This window comes from Podarcis filfolensis (assembly GCF_964270895.1).
Source record: "Podarcis filfolensis genome assembly, chromosome: 15".
Taxonomy (NCBI): domain Eukaryota; kingdom Metazoa; phylum Chordata; class Lepidosauria; order Squamata; family Lacertidae; genus Podarcis; species Podarcis filfolensis.
In genome coordinates, this window is record NC_139618.1 from 37369096 (window position 1) to 37391651 (window position 22556).

Below are 22556 nucleotides of genomic sequence, written 5' to 3' on the forward strand. Positions count from 1 at the left end.
GTTTTCAAAACTCTGGAACAAATTAAGTCTGTTTTGCAATGCTTTCTACATGAAAGCCCAACTTGGTTTTGGAACAGAATTCCAGAACGGCTTAAGTTTGAAAAGATACCGCTACCAATAAAAAAAATATATATTTTATTACAAAAGGTTCAGATCAGAAGGGTACTGTGCCCCGTCGTAACAATTCGGGACGGCACATCTCACGCAGGCGCATGAAGACCCACTCATCACATGACAGAACCTGAAGGATCGCCAAAGCGCCTGCGAGCCTGCGCCACCATTAGGTACCGCAGGCTTTGACATTATGGTGGCCTGTCTCCTAACCCTCCATTTCTTGCCCCTACACGTCTCCTCCTGACGAAAAAACAAAGGCGATGCTTCTTTTCCTCTCCCTCCGTAGCCTGGATTTCTTCTTTTCCCTCAGCAATACCAGGACCAGGCACGCTCATTAGGCATGTTAATATATTCACCATCCGTTCCCGCCCCCTTTCGCTTTACGGGAAACCGGTTTGCGACCTGTGGGAAAGCGTCGGTGATTTCCGGCGATTTGTCGCGCAGAGCTGCGGTTTCGCGGCCAAAGCAGCCTGAACAGAGTAAAGTGGGCTTAGAATAAGGAGAAATTGGCGAAGCTACATGAGGATGAGGAGATGTTCATAGAGATTAACTTCTAGAGCGGCACGTAGGCTGAGCTTCCGGTTCAACTCGGAAGCCACCATTTTGTTCGTCGTCAGCCATGATATTCCGTGCGGACACCCTCTCTCTCCCTTGACTTCAGTGTAGTGGAAAGCATGACTACTTGGCACCGGGCGTTAGAGTGACAGGGCAAAGGCCCTTGACGGTTTTGCGTCGGAAAGGCTTCTGAGGCTTCCCGACCCGTTCTGTTTCCTATCTCTAGGGTCTCCGCTTGAACTTCCGGTTTGAAACGGAAATCCGCTGCTGGCCGGGTTCCGATTCACTGGGAGGCCTTGTGAGGCCGTTCTAGGCCGCGGCCTCTCTATGGTGACAGCCCTCTGCCCACCACTTTGCTCTGGGACGTGGTTTAAGACCAGCTCAGACTGAGTATTAGAGCTCAAATACTCAGAGGGGCCACTAAGGCCTTCAGAGAAGGCTAAATACGCCCGGGGAAAGCTTGCATTCTCAGCAAGGGTTGCAATAAATGCAGGGAGGCTAGGAACCAGTTTGCTGGGAAGAGGGGTAAAAGTTTTTTGGGGGGGAAGTAGATTGAGGTCCTTCTCCTCCATCACCACCATCACCCAGAGCCAATGGCGCAGCATCCCTTGCTAGATTCCCTACAGTGGGCCATCCCAGAGGGCCAGGGATGCCTGGAGCGCCCCCCAGCAGAGCAGGTTCTCTCCCAATTCTTGCAGCTTTTTGCAAGCAGGGGAGCCAGCAGTGATGCCAAGGCAGGCATGATCAGAGACCTCCTGGCCATCTTGGAGGCCGTGGACTGCCAGTGGCTCTTTGGGAGCTGCCACCCAAATGCCGCCCCCACCCTGCTTCGTGACATGGTGGTCGCGCTGAGCCTCTATGCGGCACCACCCCAGCAGGAGCCAGAGGGAGGAGGGCTCCCCAGCAGCGACCCCTCCTATGCTGCGGTAGCCAGCCGAGCAGCAGGCGTCAGCCTGGGCTTCATCAGCATCGTGGCCAAAGTGGAATCGGCTAAAGGCCTCGAGAGACTTGGTACTGCGGTGGTTGGTCCCATCTTGCGCCAAGTGGCAGGGCCCTTGTATCTTTTTGCCGTGACACACGTTGCAGAGAGGTTGTGGACCACACCAAAAACTCGGCGCATGGCTCAAGAGCTGCTGGATGGTCTCCTTCGGGCTTCAGACTGCCGGTCAGTACCTGAGTTCCTGAGAGGCGCACGTGAAGACGAAACGGGGTGGTTGGCGGTGGTGATGCAGTGCTTGAAACCAGAGTTGACCAAGTAAGTGAACTGAAAGCCCAGTGATGGTTGTCAGAGGCTAATTATATTTGTGGGGCCTTTTATAGGGACAAAACGGTTCATATGGACCACCCACCAGTGACAATGTTACAAGGCTGTCAGGATTGTTTGGAAGTCCCAAATTGAATGTAACTTCTGTGAGGTATTGTGGGTGTGATGTTTTAGGCAGAAGGACGGCTGTGGCTTGTGAGAACTGTGGAATGTTCTTCTGTTATTTCATCCCACTGGGGGTTTGAATATGGGAATTCTGTGGAAGGGCAGCTGCTTTGCATGCACAAGATCCCAAGTTCAATCCCTGACTTCTCTAGGTAGGGCTGGGAGAGAACCCTGCCTGAAATTCTGGAGAGTTGCTGTCAGTCGCAGTAGCTAGCATCAGCATAGACAATACTGAGCAGAAGGACCAATGGTATAAGGCAGCTTCCTATGTTCCCTTGCAGCTAGTTCTCTAAACTTGATCATTGCTTGCTAAAAGTGAAGAGTCTGGTGCTGCTCTTGCAAGGAACCTAAGAAGCAAGTGTATACCATCACCCCTTTTAACAGGAGATGCCAAAAATTGAACCTGGGACCTTCTGCTTTCAAGGCTTTTCCTCATTCCATTCACCATAATAAGGGGCTGCTTCTCTGAAAACCAAGCCTGTTACCACTAAGTCACTTTGTGGTGGCTGGTATTGCAGGCTTGCCACTCTTGTTTCTCACTCTTGGCTTGAATAAGGTAAATTGCCTCCTTTTTGGCTGCCCCACTGTGGCTGACATATTGGGGGAGGGCATTTCTGAGCTGCCTCCAGTTATGGGAGAAATATTTAAATCTGCCCAACAGAACTCTGGCTTGAAACAAGCATCTTCCAAAGCCTTGGCCACCACCCCCAAGTCCCTGTTACCTTCACCACCTTTTGAATTAGTGCTATGTGACTGAAATTAGTACACATCTGTGAATTGGAGGCACCATACCTCAGTGAGAGAGCACAGGCACTGCATGCAGAAATGCCGTATTGAATCCCAGGCTCCTTGTTAAAAGGGCTGTGTCACAGGTGACAGGGAAAGCCCCCTCTTGGCCTGAGAGGTCTAGTTAAGAGTAGATAATCCCTGGGCTAGCTGGGGTTAACACACCACCAGCAGTCCATCTATAATTTGATCCTAGACTCCATTTCATCTCCCAAGATGTGCAATGATTCCCTTTTCCTCTGCTCCAGAGATACATGGCAGCGCAGCCCAGCAACAAAACATGTCTTCTCCTGCACGCTCCAACATGTCACAAGGCCCTGGCTTGGCCCTCACTTGGAGAAAGTCCTGCCACCCTCGCTGCTGCTGTCGGACGACTACCGAGAGGAAAATAAAATCTTGGGAGTGCAGTGCCTACACCATATCATTCGGAATGTGGTAAGGACAGATGTACATAGGCATTTGGGGGACCATGAACTGGGTCATCAGAGTCCTCTGGTCTCCAGCCAAAAGTTGGGGATGGCTTTATGTCTTTGTCTGACTTCAGAGTAAGGAATCATCCTCAGAGCCATAGGAGAGAGTGTTAGCAGGGGCTGAATCCTCACACACACACACCTCCATTTTACTAACTATTTTGCCCACAACTGAAACAGCATTCATGAGAATTGGTAGCCATTAGATCATTGCTGTTAACATAGGTACCCATGGATCAAAGACTGTTACTTGGCCTAGTGTCCAGTTGCATCCTCACTACCTTTGTAGTTAGAGTTGTGAGGGAAGGAAAGGTGGATTTGGGTGATGCTGCTGTATTAGGTTTTTAATAAGAGCAGACACCATTCAGACATAAGAAGACACCTAGTGGATCATGCCAAAAGCTCATCTAGTCCATCCTTCTGTTCTCACCTGGAGGACCTGAGTGCATCTTCTGGACAACCCGAGAAGTTTCCAAATACAGCATGGTTTTATTTACTGTTGTTTATTTCAAGCATCTCATTGTCTAAACTGCAGCGCCATTAACTGTTCTTTTCTCATTTGCTGTCCTGTTGGGTGGGATTTGTAAAGGTCCCATCAAAGCTTGTGTCATGCCACCGCCCCTGTTAACAGTAAGGGTGAACCTTGTCCCTTGTACAGAATTCCTTTTGCATAATGCTGGTCAGATGATAACAATCATTTCCTTTCCTTGCAGCCAGCAGCTGACCTCTGCCAGTATAACCGGGCGCAGGTTGTGTACCATGCCCTTTTCAACCACCTTTATAGCAAGGAAGCCCAGCTCCTGCAGGTAATATAAAGACTGGTGTTTCCTCTTTAACTCTACCGAATTTATTCAGGTGGTGGACTAAATACAAGATTACAGATCCTTTTACACTCTACAGTAGGGGGTGGCAACCTTTTTGATCCTGAGAGTCACATCCTGCAATGGGTGGGCTATTGCAGGGCGACACACCACTCAATGTGGGTGATGGGCAGGGCCTAGGCTGACACACTCATGCACACACACATATTCCTATGTAGTTGTGCTTCCCCAGGTTCCTAAAGAGCTGTTTGGCAGGCTGGGGGAAGCAAATTTTACATTGGTAGCATGCAGTGGCGTAGCGTGGGGGGTGCAGGGGGGGCCGGCCGCACCGGGCGCAACATCTGGGGGTTAGGGTTAGGGGGCGCAAATCCACAGGTTAGGGGGTGCAAATTACTTGCCTTGCCCCGGGTGCTGACAACCCACGCTACGCCACTGGTAGCATGGCATGTGTGGATGACTTTCTGATTTGCTACCCTGTGCTTCCTTTAGCCCTTCCAAACAGGAAGGGGAGATATTAAGGGTTAAAGCCAATGTAGCACTAAGTAACAGCCCACATGTGCTCTATAACATCTGGTTTCTCCCTGATGCTTTCTTAGCATCACATTTTGAAGGGGCAGCAGTTTTCAGATCACAAGTGGAATTTCTACTGGTTCAAATCTGAACCTGCTTAAAAGAACCAGCCATAGCAATTTTCTCATGTGCTACTGGCTCAGTAGGGGCTGCTTATTTGTTCTCTTCTGCTTCCCTGTTAACAAGCAGGCTGGGAATATGTATCCTTACTAAACCAAGACCTGTGTTCAGACCACCATTTTGCAATTTGGGGATGCACAACTGAAGCTGAGGTTCGAGTAGCAAAACAAGGTGCTGCCTGATGGCATGTCAAGCCGCTGGTCCGCCAAGCTCAGTGTGTGGGCTCTGCACTGACCTGCAGTTCAACATAAACATTAAGGTTAAAAGCAACTGATAGCCTTATCCTCTATGAATTTGTCTAATCTTTTTTTGAACCCCATCACTGCCTCTTGTGGGAAGAAATTTTGTAGTTTAAGCACTGTGTGAAGAAGTACTTTAGTTTGCCTGTCCTCAATCTTCCAGAATTCAGCTTCAGATGTTACTTGCTTTTTCTCTAAACCCATCCCGTTACTCTTCGCAGGTTGTGTTGCTGTGCTTGCTGGACTTGCTTCCCATCCTGGAGAAGGCCCTGCAGTGGCTGCCCCACAACCCTCAGCTTGTCACACCTTCCGATGAGGTGCTCCAGTTGGTCCTGACCCACATGGAATCGGAGCACCGGCTCCCCTTACGGAGGGTGTACACCAGGAACCTGCCTGCCTTTGTGGAGAGGTGAGTGTTTTAATGGCGAACCCTGTAAGCAGATAAGTCTCCCTCTTTGTGCAGAGGTTTATAATCCTTGATTTGTCTTTTGAGAGGCTCGGCATTCAGATAGCCCATCATCTGAAGAGGTTGCAGCGGGTGATTGTGGGATACCTGGAGGTCTCCGACGGTCCCGACGAAACGGCTAGATTGGCAACATTAGAAACCTTGAAATACACCATACAACATGCCTGGCCCAGGTACTTTGATAAGCCCTAAGCACTGGGCAGTAGCTGTGTACTTGTAGAGGTGCATTTTTCTCTTCACTTGATCTTGCTTTAAAAAACCAGCCAAAAAACCTGCCGCCACTGTTACGGTCAAGAAGCATACTTCTCAGAGGTGGGTTGGCAGCATGGAAACTAGTCCCACTGCTTTGGAGGTGCTGCTTCTGACCCCAGTGTGAAGCCGAAAACTTGAGTGTAAGCAGTAAACACTTCTGCCTGCCTAAATACAAATATCTAGCTAGTAGGAAATGAGAACTTCTGGTTCCTGAACCTGCCACGTTTTTGAAATGGATATGGGGGCCTAACACCAGTGAGCCTTAGCTGAAATTCATCAGGCTGTTATGGTGTTTGGACTGTCCTGGTCGTGCAAGAGCTTTGACTCAACAGGCTCAGTTCAAGGCAATCAGACAGGTTTGCCTCTTGTCCAAGGTCACAAGGCAGGACTAGCAAACTTGCTATCACTTTCAACAGGAGTCTGGACCTTCTCTTCTGAGAGCAGGGTCATCATAAGGCTCCTGCACTTCCTCATCCCATTTTTCTTTCCCTTTCCCAAATGCACTAGATACAGTGGCTTAGAGGAGCAGAGTTCTGGCAGCAATTTGCCCACCTTTCCCCTTCCCCTGCAGCTCCGTCGCCTGTCAAAAGTCTGCTCCAGAAGGTTCCCATTGTTCCCTACTCTGGGAGGAACCATAGCTGGATAACCTGTTTTGCATGCAAAAGGACATAGGTTCAATCACTCGTTAAAAGGGACTAGGTGATTGGAAAGATCTGCTAAACAGCCTGAAGAATATCCCTCCAGATATTGTTGGGACAGCCAGCATGGCCAGCTGTCAGGGATGATGGAAGTTGGGAGTCCACATCTTGCTCTGCTTAAAGTTTGTTACTTGTACCTGCTACACTGAAGTTGTAGTGCCACCTCCTCCTGGGATGCAGCTGGCTTCAGAAGTAGCTTTCAAGTCAGGCTGACATGAGTTTGCCATCTCCTTGCTGTAGAATGTCCTGCCGCCTCGCTGTCCTTCTCAAGGCTTTGCTGAGAATGATGTTGGATGTCGCTACAGACAGGAGCTTAACACCAGAACCAGTGAAAGCAGAGTTACTCCAGAAAGCCACTGAGTGCCTTATCTTACTGGATCACGCTACTCACGGACAGGTGAAGGTAAGCAAGACCAAGGGAGAGCCCAAGGTTCAGCAGGCCTGTGATTTAGGGGAAAGCAGGCCCTCTGCTTCTTAACAAGAGACAACTGCGGAGCCTCTGGGTGTGTTGCATATGTCTGGCAGTCGCAGCTGATCAGCACGCATGTGCCCATAAGAAACAAATTAAGTGCAGTCCTTTTTCTCAAATGGACATGCTAATTAATACTCTTGTCATACTCCCAATTGATGAGTCCATTCTTCCTTGATTTTAATACTAAAAGTAGCTCCGTCAAGGAAGTACACCTTGCAGTGCGCACACAACAGCCTCAGCACCTGGCTCATAGGTGCTTTGCATTCGGAACATCCTAAAATCACTCTCTGGCATCTCCAGGTAGGACTGGGAAAGCCACCTGAAATGCTGGAGAGCAACTGCCCACCTGTCTGGACAATGCTGAGCAATGGTCTGACTTAGAATAAGGGAGATTCTTGTGTCAGAAATAGAGCAGATAAGAGGCTGTTGCTGCCCACTTCTAACACGATGACACACATTTGATTTCTTCCCATCCCTAATATTCAGGTCCTACTACAAGGAGTCCGACGCAGCTGTCAAGATGAGACCCTCAAGGAATGCCTAAAAAAAGTAGAGGAGGAGCCTGTAAAAAGTATCATCGCTCCCTGAGCTCAAGTGGAGAGGCTTACATTCACTGTGTTCAAAGTTGGAAGGAAGAACATGCCTAGCTTTTAAGACTCATGCTATACATAAACTGTCTAATGTTGGAGAAAGAAGAGCATTAAGTAAAAAAAGGCAATGACAGGTTTGTTCTGATACATATTTATATGCCACTTTTATCCCTCTCACTCCACTCCCCCCCCCAAAAAAAATCCCTTCAATGCAGCTCACAAATTAATAGACATACAAATATTTAACAATCTTAGTTGGGTAGCCTTAAAAATAGATGACGTTTTAAATTGTCAATATGCAAAAATATACCCTGCGGCATCTGGGAATGCCAGCTCACTAGGTCTTCAAGCAGCTGGAACTTTTCCTGTATGATCTTGAGTCTCGGTGAGTCAGCCTTTGTGGAGAAACATCCCACCAGCTAGTTCATTCAGTCCATTTTTCAGATCTGCGCCCACACACTGGGAGGAATCACGTTGCTTTCAATTTAGACAGCGGTTCTGTCTCCTGCTCATATTCTATTTCAACATAAGCTCGTTTTTTCCTGACTGCTGGCCCCTTCAAGGGAGTTTTGCCTTTAGACTTGGGCCGCTGGCCTTTCTCTTCCTCCTCGCTGGATGTAGCCTCCTCCTCCTCACTGCTCGTTGCCAGTTTATCCATATCCTTGGCAGAGAAAACAGGCGGGTTAGGCATAATAGTGCTGCTGCCTTAGCACACTCCCTTAGCAAGTATTTGGAGGTTATCGGTTTTAAGAGAAAATGCGAGTAAAATGAAACATGATAGAAGTACAGTGGTACCTCGGTTTACATACGCTTCAGGTTACAGACTCCGCTAACCCAGAAATAGTACCTCGGGTTAAGAACTTTGCTTCAGGATGAGAACAGAAATTGTGCTCTGGCAGCGCGGCAGCAGCAGGAGGCCCCATTAGCTAAAGTGGTGCTTCAGGTTAAGAACAGTTTTAGGTTAAGAATGGACCTCCGGAATGAATTAAGTACTAAACCCGAGGTACCACTGTATATATACCGTATTTTTTGCTCTATAACACGCACCTGACCATAACATGCACATCGTTTTTAGAGGAGGAAAACAAGGAAAAAAAATTCTGAATGAAACAGTGGATGTATCATTTTTGTGCCTCATGCTGACATGTGATCTGATGGTGAATTTGGGGTGACCCAATGCAAAGATCCTGAGGATCCATGTGGATCCGTGCTTTCTAACCACGTTTTAAGTGGGGAGGGAAGGAAAAACACAGAAGGGACAAGGCGCACGAGAGGGGTGTGCAGAGAAGCAGCTGGCTAAGAATGCAGGAGAGGGGTTTAACGGGAGGGAGGAAAGGAAGGCAAAAGTTTCCCCCCACCCAGCCACCCAAGCCAGCCCCCCCCTCTCCCACCTGCATGTTTTCCGGCTGCCTGCGAGTCCCTAAAATGCTTCCCTGGACGCAGCAGCACCTGAGCACCGAAGAAGGATCCTTTCCTTTCCCCTCTGCTTGCCTGGAGGGGAGGGGATTTCCCTGCTCTTTGTTCCGTTTGAGCAAACAGCAAATGAAACAGAAGAGAGTGGGCAGTAGGACCCTGAGGCAGAATGCAGGAAAGCAACAGCTTCCTCTCTCGCAGGATCTGAACGGATTTTTGCCTGATTTTTGCCTCTGCGCTCGGACCACACATTCGCTCAATAACACGCACAGACATTTCCCCTTACTTTTTAGGAGAAAAAATCTGCGTGTTATAGAGAGAAAAGTACGGCAATTAGGCCTGGTGTAGAAGTTGTGTGAAACTGCTTGTTGTGTTCTGAGCATCGCTGCCCTCCCTGACCACTTAAGTCAACGGCAGAGCCTGTATTACACACAACTTTTATTTGTTTTATTATCTATGTATTTCATTTATAGCCCACCTTCTCCTCCAAGGAGCTCACGGTGCCACACATAGTTCTCCCCTTCTGCAATCCACACAAGCCTATGAAGGAGGTGATGCTGAACGGTAGTGACTGACTCCAAGGCCACCCAGTGAGCTTCACAGCCAAGTGGGGATCTGAACTCTGGTCTCCCAGCTCCTAGTCTGACACTCTAACCACGACAAACCCACTGGCATTTTTGTTCTGCCTGATGTGTAGTTATTCTCACCATACTTTCAATATTGATTCCCAGCCCTGCTTTGAGGGAGGTGTGTGCATTGTGTGTAGCAAGTACGTAGGTTAAGTAGAGCAGAAAATACTGGGAGGAACCAGCCGAGGGTTACAGGATAGGTTCTACTGAAACAAATGCTGGTCAGGAGCAGTGCAGCACTCTGCTGGGGCTTAAAGCCAAAGACCCAGTTTCTCTCTACAGTGGTACCTCGGGTTAAGTACTTAATTCGTTCCGGAGGTCCGTTCTTAACCTGAAACTGTTCTTAACCTGAAGCACCACTTTAGCTAATGGGGCCTCCTGCCGCCGCCGCACGATTTCTGTTCTCATCCTGAAGCAAAGTTCTTAACCTGAGGTACTATTTCTGGGTTAGCGGAATCTGTAACCTGAAGAGTCTGTAACCCGAAGTGTCTGTAACCCAAGGTACCACTGTATTATGTTCAGGGAGGATCCCTTGTTAGGAATGGAATAATCTCATCACACGCCTCCTCCTCTCCCACCTCCAGATTGCAGCATGATTTTACAGCACCATAAGTGTGCACAGCACTTAAATCTGACGCAAAGGAACGGGAGGCAGGCCAGAGTAAATAGCAAAAAGCGTGTTTCAGTGTTCCAGTAGAACAAATGAAATGTAAGAGGCTCCTAAATTTTCATAAACTGTTTTTGACAGGCTGCACTTACCTCAAAGTCACTGAGGTCACTCTCATCTACTTCCACAAATTCTCTCTTGTTTGAGTCCTACAAGCAGAATATAGCAGAATACGAGTTGGAAGGGGCCTTACTCTAGGTCAAATACCCCCACCCCCATGCAGGATTTGCAATGCAGGATGCAATTACAGCATTCCTGACAAATCAAGGGGAAGGAAGGAGTGTTTCTTCTCACGTGGCTACACTTTTATTTTTTCCTAATTTCAGTCTACATGATAAGATCCTTCATCCAGTTCCAAGTCCTTGATCAATGAAATCCAAAGTTTTTGGAACCCCAGTTCTTGGAAGGAGACAAAGCACAAATTGATACATAGTGCGTAACAGCCAAGTGAACAGCTGTGGTTTCTTTGGCAATGCCAGTCTATATCTGAGGTTTCTTGGCAAGCGATGAGGCTCTCGCTATGATTGTGATGTCCCATATGCAGGGCCTTGGGCTAGTCTCCTAAGTACATGAACATTTAACGCACAGGCAAATAATATTTAGCCACCCCATCCATGACATTATTTCTGGAGGAGGAAAGCTTAGGGGAGGGAACAGAGAACTGTGTGAAAGTTGTAATAAGTGCTGTTTGGCAAGAATGCAAGCCATTTGGCAGAAATAACCTGCAGACCCAATTCCCTCCTTAGTATAAATGTGCAAAGCATAGAGAGTTGCACAGTTCCTGCCCTCCAGCCCTGGAGAGTTGCACTGGGAAAAGAGTTTCAAAAGCATTACCTCTTCCTCCTCGTCCTTCTTCTCTGTATCCGAGTCACTCTCACTCTCCACTTCCTGCTGTTCTAGAGCTTTGTCGAAGGCATGGATGGGGAAGTTGTAGATATCGCCATACTGAAGAGGGAGCACATTAAGGAGGAAGGACGATTAGATAGATGATCCCCAAAAGCACACAAAAAAGCCACAGATTCAAAGACATAGACAACTCTGCATACAATAGCCTACCAAAATAGGAATGAACACTCTGTCAACTTTTCAAAGTCTGCAGCATTAGCCAACACATTCCATAACTTTGGGGCTTCGGCCAAGGATGATCTTAACCCAACCAAGGGTCAGGAACCGTCATCCCACAAGTGAATTCTGGCTTGCAAGGCTACTCCCCCCCCCAAGCTGCTCCCACCAGCCCATCAGTTGAAGTCAGTGGATGATGTCAACGAGTGGCCAGATTCACTCCTGCTTGGGCGGTCCCACCCCACCCCCACCTCCCATCCACATTTAAGCCATTTTCCAGGTGCAATTAGTCTAGCTGCAGTTAGGTAATTTTAAGACATGGGACTTGACAGTCATACAGTTTAGATGGTAACATGCATACTTCTTTGGAAATCCGATAAGCCAGCTGTGCTGCGTTTGGGGGGGTCTCTCTGCTCATTCTGGCCCTGGGCTCCCCCCCCCCCCACACACAAAAAATCCTGCCCTGAGCTGCAGAGCTGAAAGAAAATTATCTGAGGGCTGAACACTGTAAAATTGGGCTCAGCTATACAGGGCTCTAATGTAACAACAACAACAATTTATTATTATTTATACCTCGCCCATCTGGCTGGGCTTCCCCAGCCACTCTGGGCAGCTTCCAACAAAATATTAAAATACAGTAAAGCGTCAAACATTAAAAGCTTCCCTAAACAGGGCTGCCTTCAGATGTCTTCTAAAAGTCTGGTAGTTGTTGTTCTCTTTGACATCTGGTGGGAGGGCGTTCCACAGGGTGGGTGCCACCACCCAAAAGGCCCTCTGCCTGTAGGCTATCTGCTGAGCATCATGCAGAATCAGGCCATTCAGTGGGCCCTGGGATCCTCTTCTGTCCCTCCAGCATCAACTCTCAACAGCCAAAGTTGTCATCCAAAACATGGGGGGGGGGGGGCAACCAGGCTAGCAAAGGCTGGTCCAGGTGCCACAGGTCAGTTACAGCTAACAGCAAGGTGATCCTAGGTAGGTATCTAGGTGCTGCTTCATTTCTTTCACTGCCTCCTGGGGAAGCAACCTGGTTAACTGTCCCCTGCACAAACTCCATGCACTGCATCACAGCATCTTACCGTCTCCTGCTTGAGTCTCTCCAGCAATTCTTTCTCAATTGCGTTGTCCAGCTGAGCAGCAATCAGAGCTTTTTCCTGGCCGACAAAAACAAAATGATGAGTTGATTTGGAAGAAGGAAACAGTGGATTTATCTTTTTTTTTTTTTTGAAATAATTTTTATTGATTTACATCAAAAACAATAAATACATTAATTCACATAAGTTGTTTCACATCTTACTCTTATTCTAGACTTCCTTCAGTTATTCCGTAAATCATTCGCGTCTATCAATTAAGTTACGCATTTCTTAGTTTTATATTGACATTCTTTATATCTTTCTATTTGTTCCCTTTAGCCAATATCCCTTAATTTTTCACAGTGCTTCTTTAAATCCCCTTAGCGTTATCTGACCATTACATATACATTCCAGATATTCCACGAATTTCCCCCAGTCCTCGATGAAGTTTTGGTCTCTTAAGTATCTGATCTTTCCAGTCAATTTATCCAGCTCAGCATAATCTAACAATTTTGTTCTCCATTCTTCTACAGTCGGTAATTCCTGTTGTTTCCACTTCTGAGCCATTAACACTCTTGCCGCCGTCACCGCATATTGAAAAAACTTATGATCTTTTCTTTTTATCTCATTTCCTAATATTCCTAATAAGAAAACTTCTGGTTTCTTTTTAAATGTATATTTTAAAATCTTCTTAAGTTCATTATATATTTTTTCCCAGAAGTCTTTCACTTTTCTACATTCCCACCACATGTGGTAGAAAGAGCCCTCTCTATCTTTGCACTTCCAACACTTATTGCTTATCTTATACATTTTAGCTAATTTTGTAGGTGTCATATACCATCTAAAAAACATTTTCATGACGTTTTCTTTCAATTGCATACATGCGGTGAAGTTAAGCCCCTCTTTCCATAGCTTTTCCCAATCCTCAAATTGTATATTGTGACCGACATCTCTTGCCCAGTGTATCATTACCGACTTTACCTCTTCCTCTTTTAAGTTCCACTCTAGTAACAACTTATACATTTTGGATAAGGTTTTTCCGTCATTATCTATGATTTCCCTCTGAAATTTAGAATCCTTGTCCGCATACCCATATTCTTTACACTCTTTTCTAAACATTTCGTTAATCTGAAAATAGTGTAGCCAGTCGTGTACATATTCTTTAACCTGCTCATATGGTTTTACTTTCCATTTTCCTCCTTCTATAAATAATAATTGGCTGTATGTTATCCATCTACCTCTCATATTTAATTTCTTTACCGCCATAACTTCTAGGGGAGATAACCAGTGTGGGATTCTAGGTTCTAGTAAGTTTTTATACCTCTCCCATATTTGTATTAGGGGGCCTCGGAAGATGTGGTTCTCAAAACCCTTGTGCACTTTCCTTTTTTCATACCATAGATAGGCATGCCATCCGAATCTATTGTCGAACCCCTCCAAATCAAGAAGTTCTTTATTTTCTAATTTAATCCACTCTTTCACCCAGCAAAGGCATGCTGCCTCGTAATACAACTTCAAATCCGGCAGGGCAAAACCTCCCCTTTCTCTTATATCTGTCAACAATTTAAATTGAGTTCTAGGTTTTTTGCCCTGCCAAATATATCTTGATATCGCTCTTTGCCAATCTTTAAAAGTCTTATTTCCCTTAATTATGGGGATGGTCTGAAATAAAAATAACAATTTCGGTAGCACGCTCATCTTGATTGTAGAGATCCTTCCCCAGAATGACAATCTCATTCTTCCCCACACTTCCAGATCCTTTCTTATTTCTTTCCACACTGGCTCGTAGTTATTCTTATACAATTCTATGTTTTTAGATGTTAACCATATTCCTAGGTATTTAACCTTTTTAACCACCTCTATTTGTGTCTTTTGCTGTAATAATTCTATTACACTTTGGTCCATATTTTTCGCAATCATTTTTGTTTTTTTCCTATTTAATTTGAACCCTGCCACATCTCCGAATTGTTCCATTTCTTCCATTACCTCTTCTACTGTGTTTATTGGCTCTTCAATCATAATTACCAAATCATCTGCGAATGCTTTAGTCTTATATTCTGTTTTGCCGATTGTCACTCCTTTTATTTTCTCACTTTGTCTAATAGAGTTCAGAAGAACTTCTAACACTATTATGAATAATAGTGGAGAAAGCGGGCATCCTTGCCTCGTTCCTTTCTGTATTTTTATCTCTTCCGTTACTACATTATTTATAATCAATTTGCTTTTTGTTCTGTGTAAATTGCCCTTATTCCGTTAAAAAGTTCTTTACCAACTTCCATATGTTCCAGATTTTTCAACATAAAGTCCCATGCTATATTGTCGAACGCCTTCTCCGCATCGACAAACATCAATATGGCTTGCTTATCAATCCTGGCAGACAGATATTCCATGATGTTAATTATATTTCTTATATTGTCTCTCATCTGCCTGCCTGGAAGGAAGCCTGCCTGATCTTTATGAATAATTTCTAATAATATGTTCTTCATCCTCTTTGCCAGGAAACAGTGGATTTATCATGAAGGTTTTTCACGATGGATAGAGGTGAGTGGGGGAAAGAGGAGAGGAGGGTGCCTTTTGGAAATAGGTTAGTTCCTCCCATCTTCACCAGGAGGCAAGACTCTGCAGGGGCTTCCCACCCTCCTATTCCACCTGGGATTGCAGATGAGCAGTTAGGAATGCCTTGCTTTAAAAATGCCCATTGGTACAGCATCTACCTTCCATGCAGAAGGTCCCAGGTGCAATTTTTGGCATCTCCAGGTAGGGCTGGGAACGTCCCCTGCCTAAAGCCCCACAAGAGCTGCTACCAGTCCGTGTAGATAATACTGAGCTAGGCAGACCAATGGCCTGACTCTGTATTTGGCAGCTTCTTAAGTTTCCATGTAAGGCAACGAGATCTGGGAGATGCAGCTGGTGAGCAAAGCTCTACTGGGGGCATTGTGGGAAGTTGAAATGGTGGCTCCAAAACATAGCTGCCTGGTGCTGATTGGAGTATTAGGGGAAGCATAAACAGCAGGCCTTATAGGAGCTGCATGCTTCCTCTGGACTGAGAGATAAACTGACGAACAGTAAGGAACCACGGCAACAGACAGGTACGTTACCTCTCGCCTCTTCTCGCGCCTTTCGATCTTTTTACTCAATGGAACAAGCTTCCTCCTACAAAGGCGAAGATGAAGTTAGTGAAGTGGTTTTGCAAAAGCAACTGTCAACAAGCAACTAGGAAAAAAGACTCCAATTTCTAGGGCTTTTAAAATGTTCTTCTAGCCGAGTTTCTAATACAGTGCTTTTGAACAACCCCCTGAGCATTCTGGGGACACCTGACTCTCCCAATAATCCCTTTCAACAACTTCTTTTTTTAATAGCAACTCCTTCATTTTAGGGAAGTTGCCTCTTTTCTGAAGTCAAATGTGACTGTTGTGGACTCTTGCGACTGGCAAACTGCCCAATGACAGTTATGCTGGATTTGATATCACTGTGGCCACTGTTCCTGGCTGGTTGGCACGAGTCTGCATGGGACAACAAAACTCAGGAAAAGGCCCCAGGCCAAGCGCCATGACTTACTGCCTCTTGAGAGTTAGCTTGCGGATTCGGATCAGGTACTGGGTGATCTTGGTGAAGCGCTGCTTGCACTTGTGCCGGATGAAGCGGGGCCAATAGATCAGGTTCTCGTCAATCTCCTCCAGCGCTTTCTCGTAGTTCTTGCTCAGCCGAACCTGCAAAAAATTAGGAAGGGGAGAAGTCTGTGGTGGGTCCTCATTTGCCATTGTTTTTCCAGTTCACAGATCCTTTCGGAGCTCTGTGAAGTCCTCTCGGGTTTTTGCCACCCTAAATTAGGGAAAGTCCTCTGCTGAACTGCCTGGAGAGCTACGTCCAGTCAGAGTAGACAGTGCTGAGCTTGATGGACAAATAGTCTGACTTGGTATAAGGCAGCTTCCTATATTCTCAGAGGCCCATCAGTGCAAAGTAGAGAGAAACAGACTTTGCCATGAAAAAACTTGAGTTTCCATTCTGGCTTAAGATGTCCTTTCTTGACTAGGGCCATGCAGCTTAGAGACTGGTTCTTATTTAAATTGCTTGCTTAAGTTCTGCAGAAAGACTGTAATAGTTATGAAGGTGACAGTTAATCCACTAGTCCTAAGAACCATCAGATTAAAGGCCCAGCTAGTCAAGAATCCCTTTTTCACAGGGGCCAATCAGATGCCTTTGTGTCTTCCATGTCAGCTTTTAAAAACCTGCTGTAAATTTTTCCCATCAGGCTTATGCAGGCATTTAATGATATACCTTTCCACAAGTGTTTCCTGATTTTAACTTCTTTATATGGTTTTTATTCTGTGGTTTTATGTAGTTGCTGTGAACCACTTTGATTTTTTAAAAATGACTTTGTGATGTATAAAATATTTGTATAAATAAACAAATAATTCAACAAGCAAGGCCTGAGTGAAACTCCCCAGTTGTGATTATCAAGAAACAACGCCCTTGAAGGTACAGGCTGAACATAGATGTTGTAGCTAGTAGACACCAGTAGCCTTATTCTCCATTAAAACTCATCTTGATCCTCTTTCAAAGTCATTAAATTCACAGCTATTTCTAAGAAATGAGGGCTATCTGTGCAATCAAACTCAGAATGTGTGGGCAGAAGTGGCAGAAGAGGAACCGCAGACTCTCCTACAAGCTAACACATCCATAATGTTTTAAATCTGATTACTCTTTGCACAAAAAAACCCCTGCACCATCACGAACCCAAGACATAAAGTTAAAAACAAACAGATCAGACCCACTTACCCTTTCCCACAGCCGATTGGGGAACGCAGCACGTTCAATTGTCTTCATGTATAGGTAACACTGCCCTAAAAAGGGAACAAAAGCAGCTTATGCATAGTCACCACAAAGTCTGCTGCAGCCTTGGTTTACGAGATGCAGGATGCAGGCCACAATAAAAACACAGCTCACACCATGCAAGGTCAATGCTCAGAAGTTACTGGAGCACCAGGCTTCTAGCTGAAGAGCAGGTGCTCCTAAATCTACGAAGAGCTCCAGAGCAGGCACAAGATGGTCTGATGCAAGGCTCTGGATAAATGCAGACCAGGCAAGCATGGAAATGGTCCTGTCATTGCAAACCCTTCATCTCTGATTTTAAGCTAGAGCTCTTTCATCTTTTCTTTTATTATTTTTTATTTATAAATTTTTATTACCAATTTCAACATAACAAATTAGCAAAACAAATAATCTTCATTATTCCCCCCTTTTATTCCCTCCCACCTCCCCAACAAACCCTCCCTCCCTCCCCAAGACTTCCCTCAGCTCCTCTCTGATTTCTCAACTCATGTAGTTCTCTGCATATTGTAAAACCGTATACATCCTTGTACTATCTATCTACTATGTTAACCCTCACTAAATTTGTGTATGTTTATTCAAAACCTGCCAAGGAGTCCAGTTCATTTTGTTGTCTTTTTAAGTAAATTGTAAAAAGTTCCCATTCTTCTTTAAAGTTGCAGTTGCCTTTATCTCACAATTTGTATGTCAATTTCACCAGTTCTGCACAGTTCATCAATTTCTCTTGCCACTGCTCTTTTGTCGGGGTTTCCTCATTCTTCCATCCTTGTGCTATCAAGACTCTTGCCACTCTTTCATCTTTTCTTTTAACCCTCCAATATTGTGTGGCTGGCACATCAGATGTATTAAGATTTGTCACATATAATTCCTACCGGTGCATAATATTCACAGCATTTAACCTTTGGGCGGTGCTTATAACTCTTGATGGCTTCTGCACATTGTCTGAAAGGCACTTCCACAAATTTAAGCCAAGCCTTCCCTCTAGGGGCCTTGAGAGGTCAAAGACCTATGAGCATAGCTGTCAATGTTTCCCTTTTTTAAAGGAAAATTCCCTTATTCCGAATAGGATTCCTCGCAAGAAAAGGGAAAAGTTGACAGCTATGCCTATGAGACCACTAGAATCGCATGGAAAGGGACCTCAGGATCATCTAGTCCAACCCCTGCAATATGCCGCTCCTTCCAGGGGATTGAACCTGCAATCTCAGCACCACACTCTAGCCAACTGAGCTATCCAGGTACAACATTGAGGAAAACAAAGCAAAGAGCCTCACCTTTCTCTTCCTTAATGGTAGCATACTGGCTGTTTGCCAAGGGGCAGGAGGAGCGGTTGCACAGGCCTGTTATATTAAATTCATTCCGGCAAAAGCTCTGTGTTTTCGTCCTACAAGGAAGAGACTTGGAATGAAACATTCGTTTCCATACCTTGTATGACATAGAACATTAATTCTAATCCAGACTACGGAATGTCCCTACAGAACTGGAAGAATTAAGCTGATGGGCACAGGGTGGTTTAAAGTCAGATGTCTTAGGGACAGCCTTTCCCAACCTGACGCCCCCCAGATATGTTTTGTACTTCTAACTCTCACCAGCCCCAGCAAGCATAGCATCTGGAAGGCTGCCTGACGATATGTTCTGATAAACATTCAAACCACAGGCAAAAAAATATTTTGGATTTTGGATACTCCCTGTGTATTCCCTTAATTCCCATATACAACGCAAGCTGGCACATGCCACTTATTATTTATTTATAAATATATACATATTTATATACCACAATGCCACAAAAAATATCAGAACGGTTTGCAACAAGAATATCTATATACAATCGAACCGACATTAAAAAAATAAAACAAAACAGAGGCCATCTATTAACAGAAAGATGTCTTCTCAATTGCCAGCACAGAATAATTTTCAGCGGGCAGTCAAACACAAGGAACCTGCTGAATCTCCACTGGCAGAATATTCCACCGGACCAAGCCAATGACACTAAAAGCTCCTTTTCTTGTTGCTGTCAGATGTGCCTCAACAGCTTGGGGGATGGCCAATGGTGTTTTTGAAGACGATCACAGTGACTGAACCAGGCTATAGGGTCTCAGGCCTTCCCTAAGGTACCCTGGACCGAAGTTGTTCAGGGCTTTGAAAAACTAATGCAAGGACCGTGAACCTGGCTCAGTAGCAGATGGGCAGCCAGTACAGTTGTTTTAACAATGGCATTGTTGGCAGGGGGTCCTCAGCAGCAACCTGGCCATGCCCCAAGGAGGCTAAAGGGGGGCATGGCAAAGGCAAGCAAAGGGCTGGTTTGAACATCCAGCAATTGATGTGGTGCAGTCCTCTTAAATCAGGGTAGGGAGCCTGCAGCCCTCCAGATGTTGCTGGACAAAACTCCTATCCTCCTTGACCACTGGCCAGGAGGCCACCAGATAACATAGCCCTCTTCAGATGGCGTGGGCTCCAACTCCTATAAGCCCAAGCCAGCAGGCCCAATTATCGGGAATGATAGAAGCTGTAGCCCACAACTTCTGGAAACTACCATATGATCTAAATCTACATTTTTTTAAGCGTGCCTACATATTCAGAGGGGAGGCGGGTGGCACTGTGGGTTAAACCACAGAGCCTAGGACTTGCCGATCAGAAGGTCGGCGATTCAAATCCCCGCGACGGGGTGAGCTCCCGTTGCTCGGTCCCTGCTCCTGCCAACCTAGCAGTTCGAAAGCACATCAAAGTGCAAGTAGATAAACAGGTACTGCTCCAGCAGGAAGGTAAACGGCGTTTCCGTGCGCTGCTCTGGTTCGCCAGGAGAGGCTTAGTCATGCTGGCCACATGACCCGGAAGCTGTACGCCGGCTCCCTCGGCCAATAAATTGAGATGAGCGCCGCAACCCCAGAGTCGGCCACGACTGGACCTAATGGTCAGGGGTCCCTTTACCTTTTACATATTCAGATGTTATGCGTGCTTGCTCAGGAAAGATACAAATTAGGCAGGGGGAAGCTCAATTTAAATCACTATTTACTTTGGTTCTTTTTCCTGAGATCCAAATCTACCCACACCAGGCAGTACTAGAATAGCCAGCACATCCTGTAGCCCTTAAATTCAACAAGAGGTAGAGGAAAGGGAGCAGAATACTTACTTGATCTTAAATGAGCAGAACTGTCTATTGCCAAGAGTGTCCCAGACAACCTGACAAAGAGAGAAAGCTTTGTTAGTAATTCTCCCAATGCTATCCTGCTCCAAAACATCAACACTCTTTGTCCGATATGCTGTAGCTGCAACCTAAATTGAAGATCCTGCGTTTGAGCACTGGTTTTGGACTGCTAGACGGCCTCCAAAGTCCCTTCCAAAATGTCTATAATTTTGGACAGATGGCAAACACCTTGCTCTAATTTCACCTCTTTTGGCATTTTATCAAATTACTACCGATTCCTCGGACTGATCAGAAGTCTGTGGGAAGCTTGAAAGCTGGACGTGGGCCCTGGTCTTATTAAAGGGATCACAACAGGAGGGTTGGGAAAGGCACAGTTGACAACCTTAGCTGAAATAGATGGATGATCTTAGCGGCCTTGCAACAACTCTTGAATGTCTCAAGCAGAGGTCCTTCCCAGCAGTGACTGAGCCTTCAACGCACAGATGGGGGCCTGGGGGCCTCCAGAGGTTGGCGTGCTACAACTCCCACCATTCCTGACACTGGCCATGCTAGCTGGAGTGGAGGGAATGTGGGAATGCCAACCACATCTTTGGGGGGCCACAGGTTCCCCAGCCCTGCTTGTAATGTGATGCATGTGAGCACACCCAGTACGGGAAAGTACATACGTCTGCGACAGGGGTCATTCAGTCGGACTCTGGTTCAGTCCTGACATCTACAGGAAAGGTCTCACAGCCACCATCCGTCAGGTAAGATCAGGTGCTGTTTCTCAAACTTGGGACCACAGCTCCTATCATCCAGGACCACTGGTCCTGCTAGTTAGGGAAGATGGGAGTTGTAGTCCCAACATCAGGAGAGAAACATGGTGAGCTTCCCACTTGACGTAAGGGAGCTTTCTATACTGGAACCAACTCACTCACAAACAGACAGACAGACACGCTTCTGGAATCGGCAATAATAATAATAATAATAAATTTTATTTATACCCCGCCCTCCCCAGCTCAGGGCAGCTAACACCAATAAAATCACAGTAAAAACATAATAGGGGGAAAAGAGGGGGGGACCAATTTAAAATACAGGTTAAAATGCAATTTAAAATGCAGCCTCATTTTAAAGTAGCTGATAAATCAAGACCATAAGGGGAGGGAAACATAAGGGTCAGACCGATGACGCTCTGTGCATGCTCAAGGCTCTGTGCATGCTCAAGCATTGGCGCTCTGTGCATGCTCAAGGGTCACCTTCCACGTGCACAGTTCTACACGGGAAGGGATCCGGCGTGGTGTGGTCTGAGACGACGGCCGGGGAGTCACAGAATCACAGAACTGGGGGTGGGGTGGAAATTGGGTGGCTGCTTTTAATTTTGATGATGCATTTTGTGGTTCTGTATTTCGATTTTATTCTGTGAACCGCCCAAAGACCTCCGGGTATAGGGCGGGATATAAATTCCATCAATCAATCGAACAGAACAGTGCGGAGTTGGAGGGACCCCTAAGGGTCATCCAGTCCAACCCCCGCCATGCGGACCCCCGTTCCACACGGGTCTTCCCCTCAAAGACTGAGGAGGCGCCTTAGTCCCTCCCCGCCCGCTTTGCCCCCCGACTCACGTCGTCCGCGTGCATCTTGCGGCCACGAGGGAGACGCGGCTCAGCGACCCGGCGGAGTCCAGGCGGAGCTCAGGGGAGGAGCCGCGCGCGGAGACCTCGCGAGAGCTGGGCGGTGGGCGCTGCCCGGAGGAGGAGGAGGAGGATGCTGCAGCTGCGCATGCTCGGCCGTAGACTCTTAACATCCGGATCCATGCGCGGGGTCTCCTTACGGGTTCAGTATAACTTTTGCTTCTCTTTCTTTTCTTTTTTTCCCTTTTCTCTCTCTTCCCCCGGTCAAAAAAAATAAAAATAAAAAATCAATACAGGGTTATAGTGCAGCCTGTGTGTTTTTTTTACACAAAGTGGCTTTCAAGGCACAAGTGCTTGCTCTCCCTAACACGGGTCTAATTTAGCACGGTTTTCTTTCTTGCTTTCAGGACGTTTTTAAAAGTGTAACGTGTCTGCATACAAGTCGATTCTGCATGCAATTCCGCACTAAATTTGGGCTAGTTCTGGAAGTTTAACGGTGACTTTTCTTATTTGAACCCGGAAACGACATGCCCAGATAAAGAGACGTGTCA

At 46.2% G+C, this 22556-nt stretch overlaps 2 protein-coding genes across 2 annotated transcripts; one reads left to right on the top strand and one right to left on the bottom strand.

Moving 5' to 3' along the window:
• Nucleotides 1-561: 561 nt before the first annotated feature.
• Nucleotides 562-8042, top strand: TTI2 (TELO2 interacting protein 2). Its single transcript, XM_083588752.1, has 7 exons — nucleotides 562-1924; nucleotides 3133-3319; nucleotides 4068-4160; nucleotides 5326-5513; nucleotides 5600-5743; nucleotides 6761-6923; nucleotides 7479-8042. The coding sequence occupies exons 1-7, from the start codon at nucleotides 1263-1265 to the stop codon at nucleotides 7578-7580; spliced, it is 1539 nt and encodes a 512-aa protein (XP_083444878.1). The 5' UTR covers nucleotides 562-1262; the 3' UTR covers nucleotides 7581-8042.
• MAK16 (MAK16 homolog) lies at nucleotides 7562-22099 on the bottom strand. Its single transcript, XM_083589058.1, has 10 exons — nucleotides 21997-22099; nucleotides 20381-20430; nucleotides 18525-18634; nucleotides 17203-17267; nucleotides 15982-16133; nucleotides 15522-15576; nucleotides 12430-12504; nucleotides 11126-11236; nucleotides 10384-10440; nucleotides 7562-8243 (listed from the first exon to the last, which is right to left on the bottom strand). Exons 1-10 carry the CDS (start codon nucleotides 22009-22011, stop codon nucleotides 8052-8054), a joined length of 882 nt encoding a protein of 293 aa, XP_083445184.1. The 5' UTR covers nucleotides 22012-22099; the 3' UTR covers nucleotides 7562-8051.
• Between the last annotated feature and the right edge of the window lie 457 nt (nucleotides 22100-22556).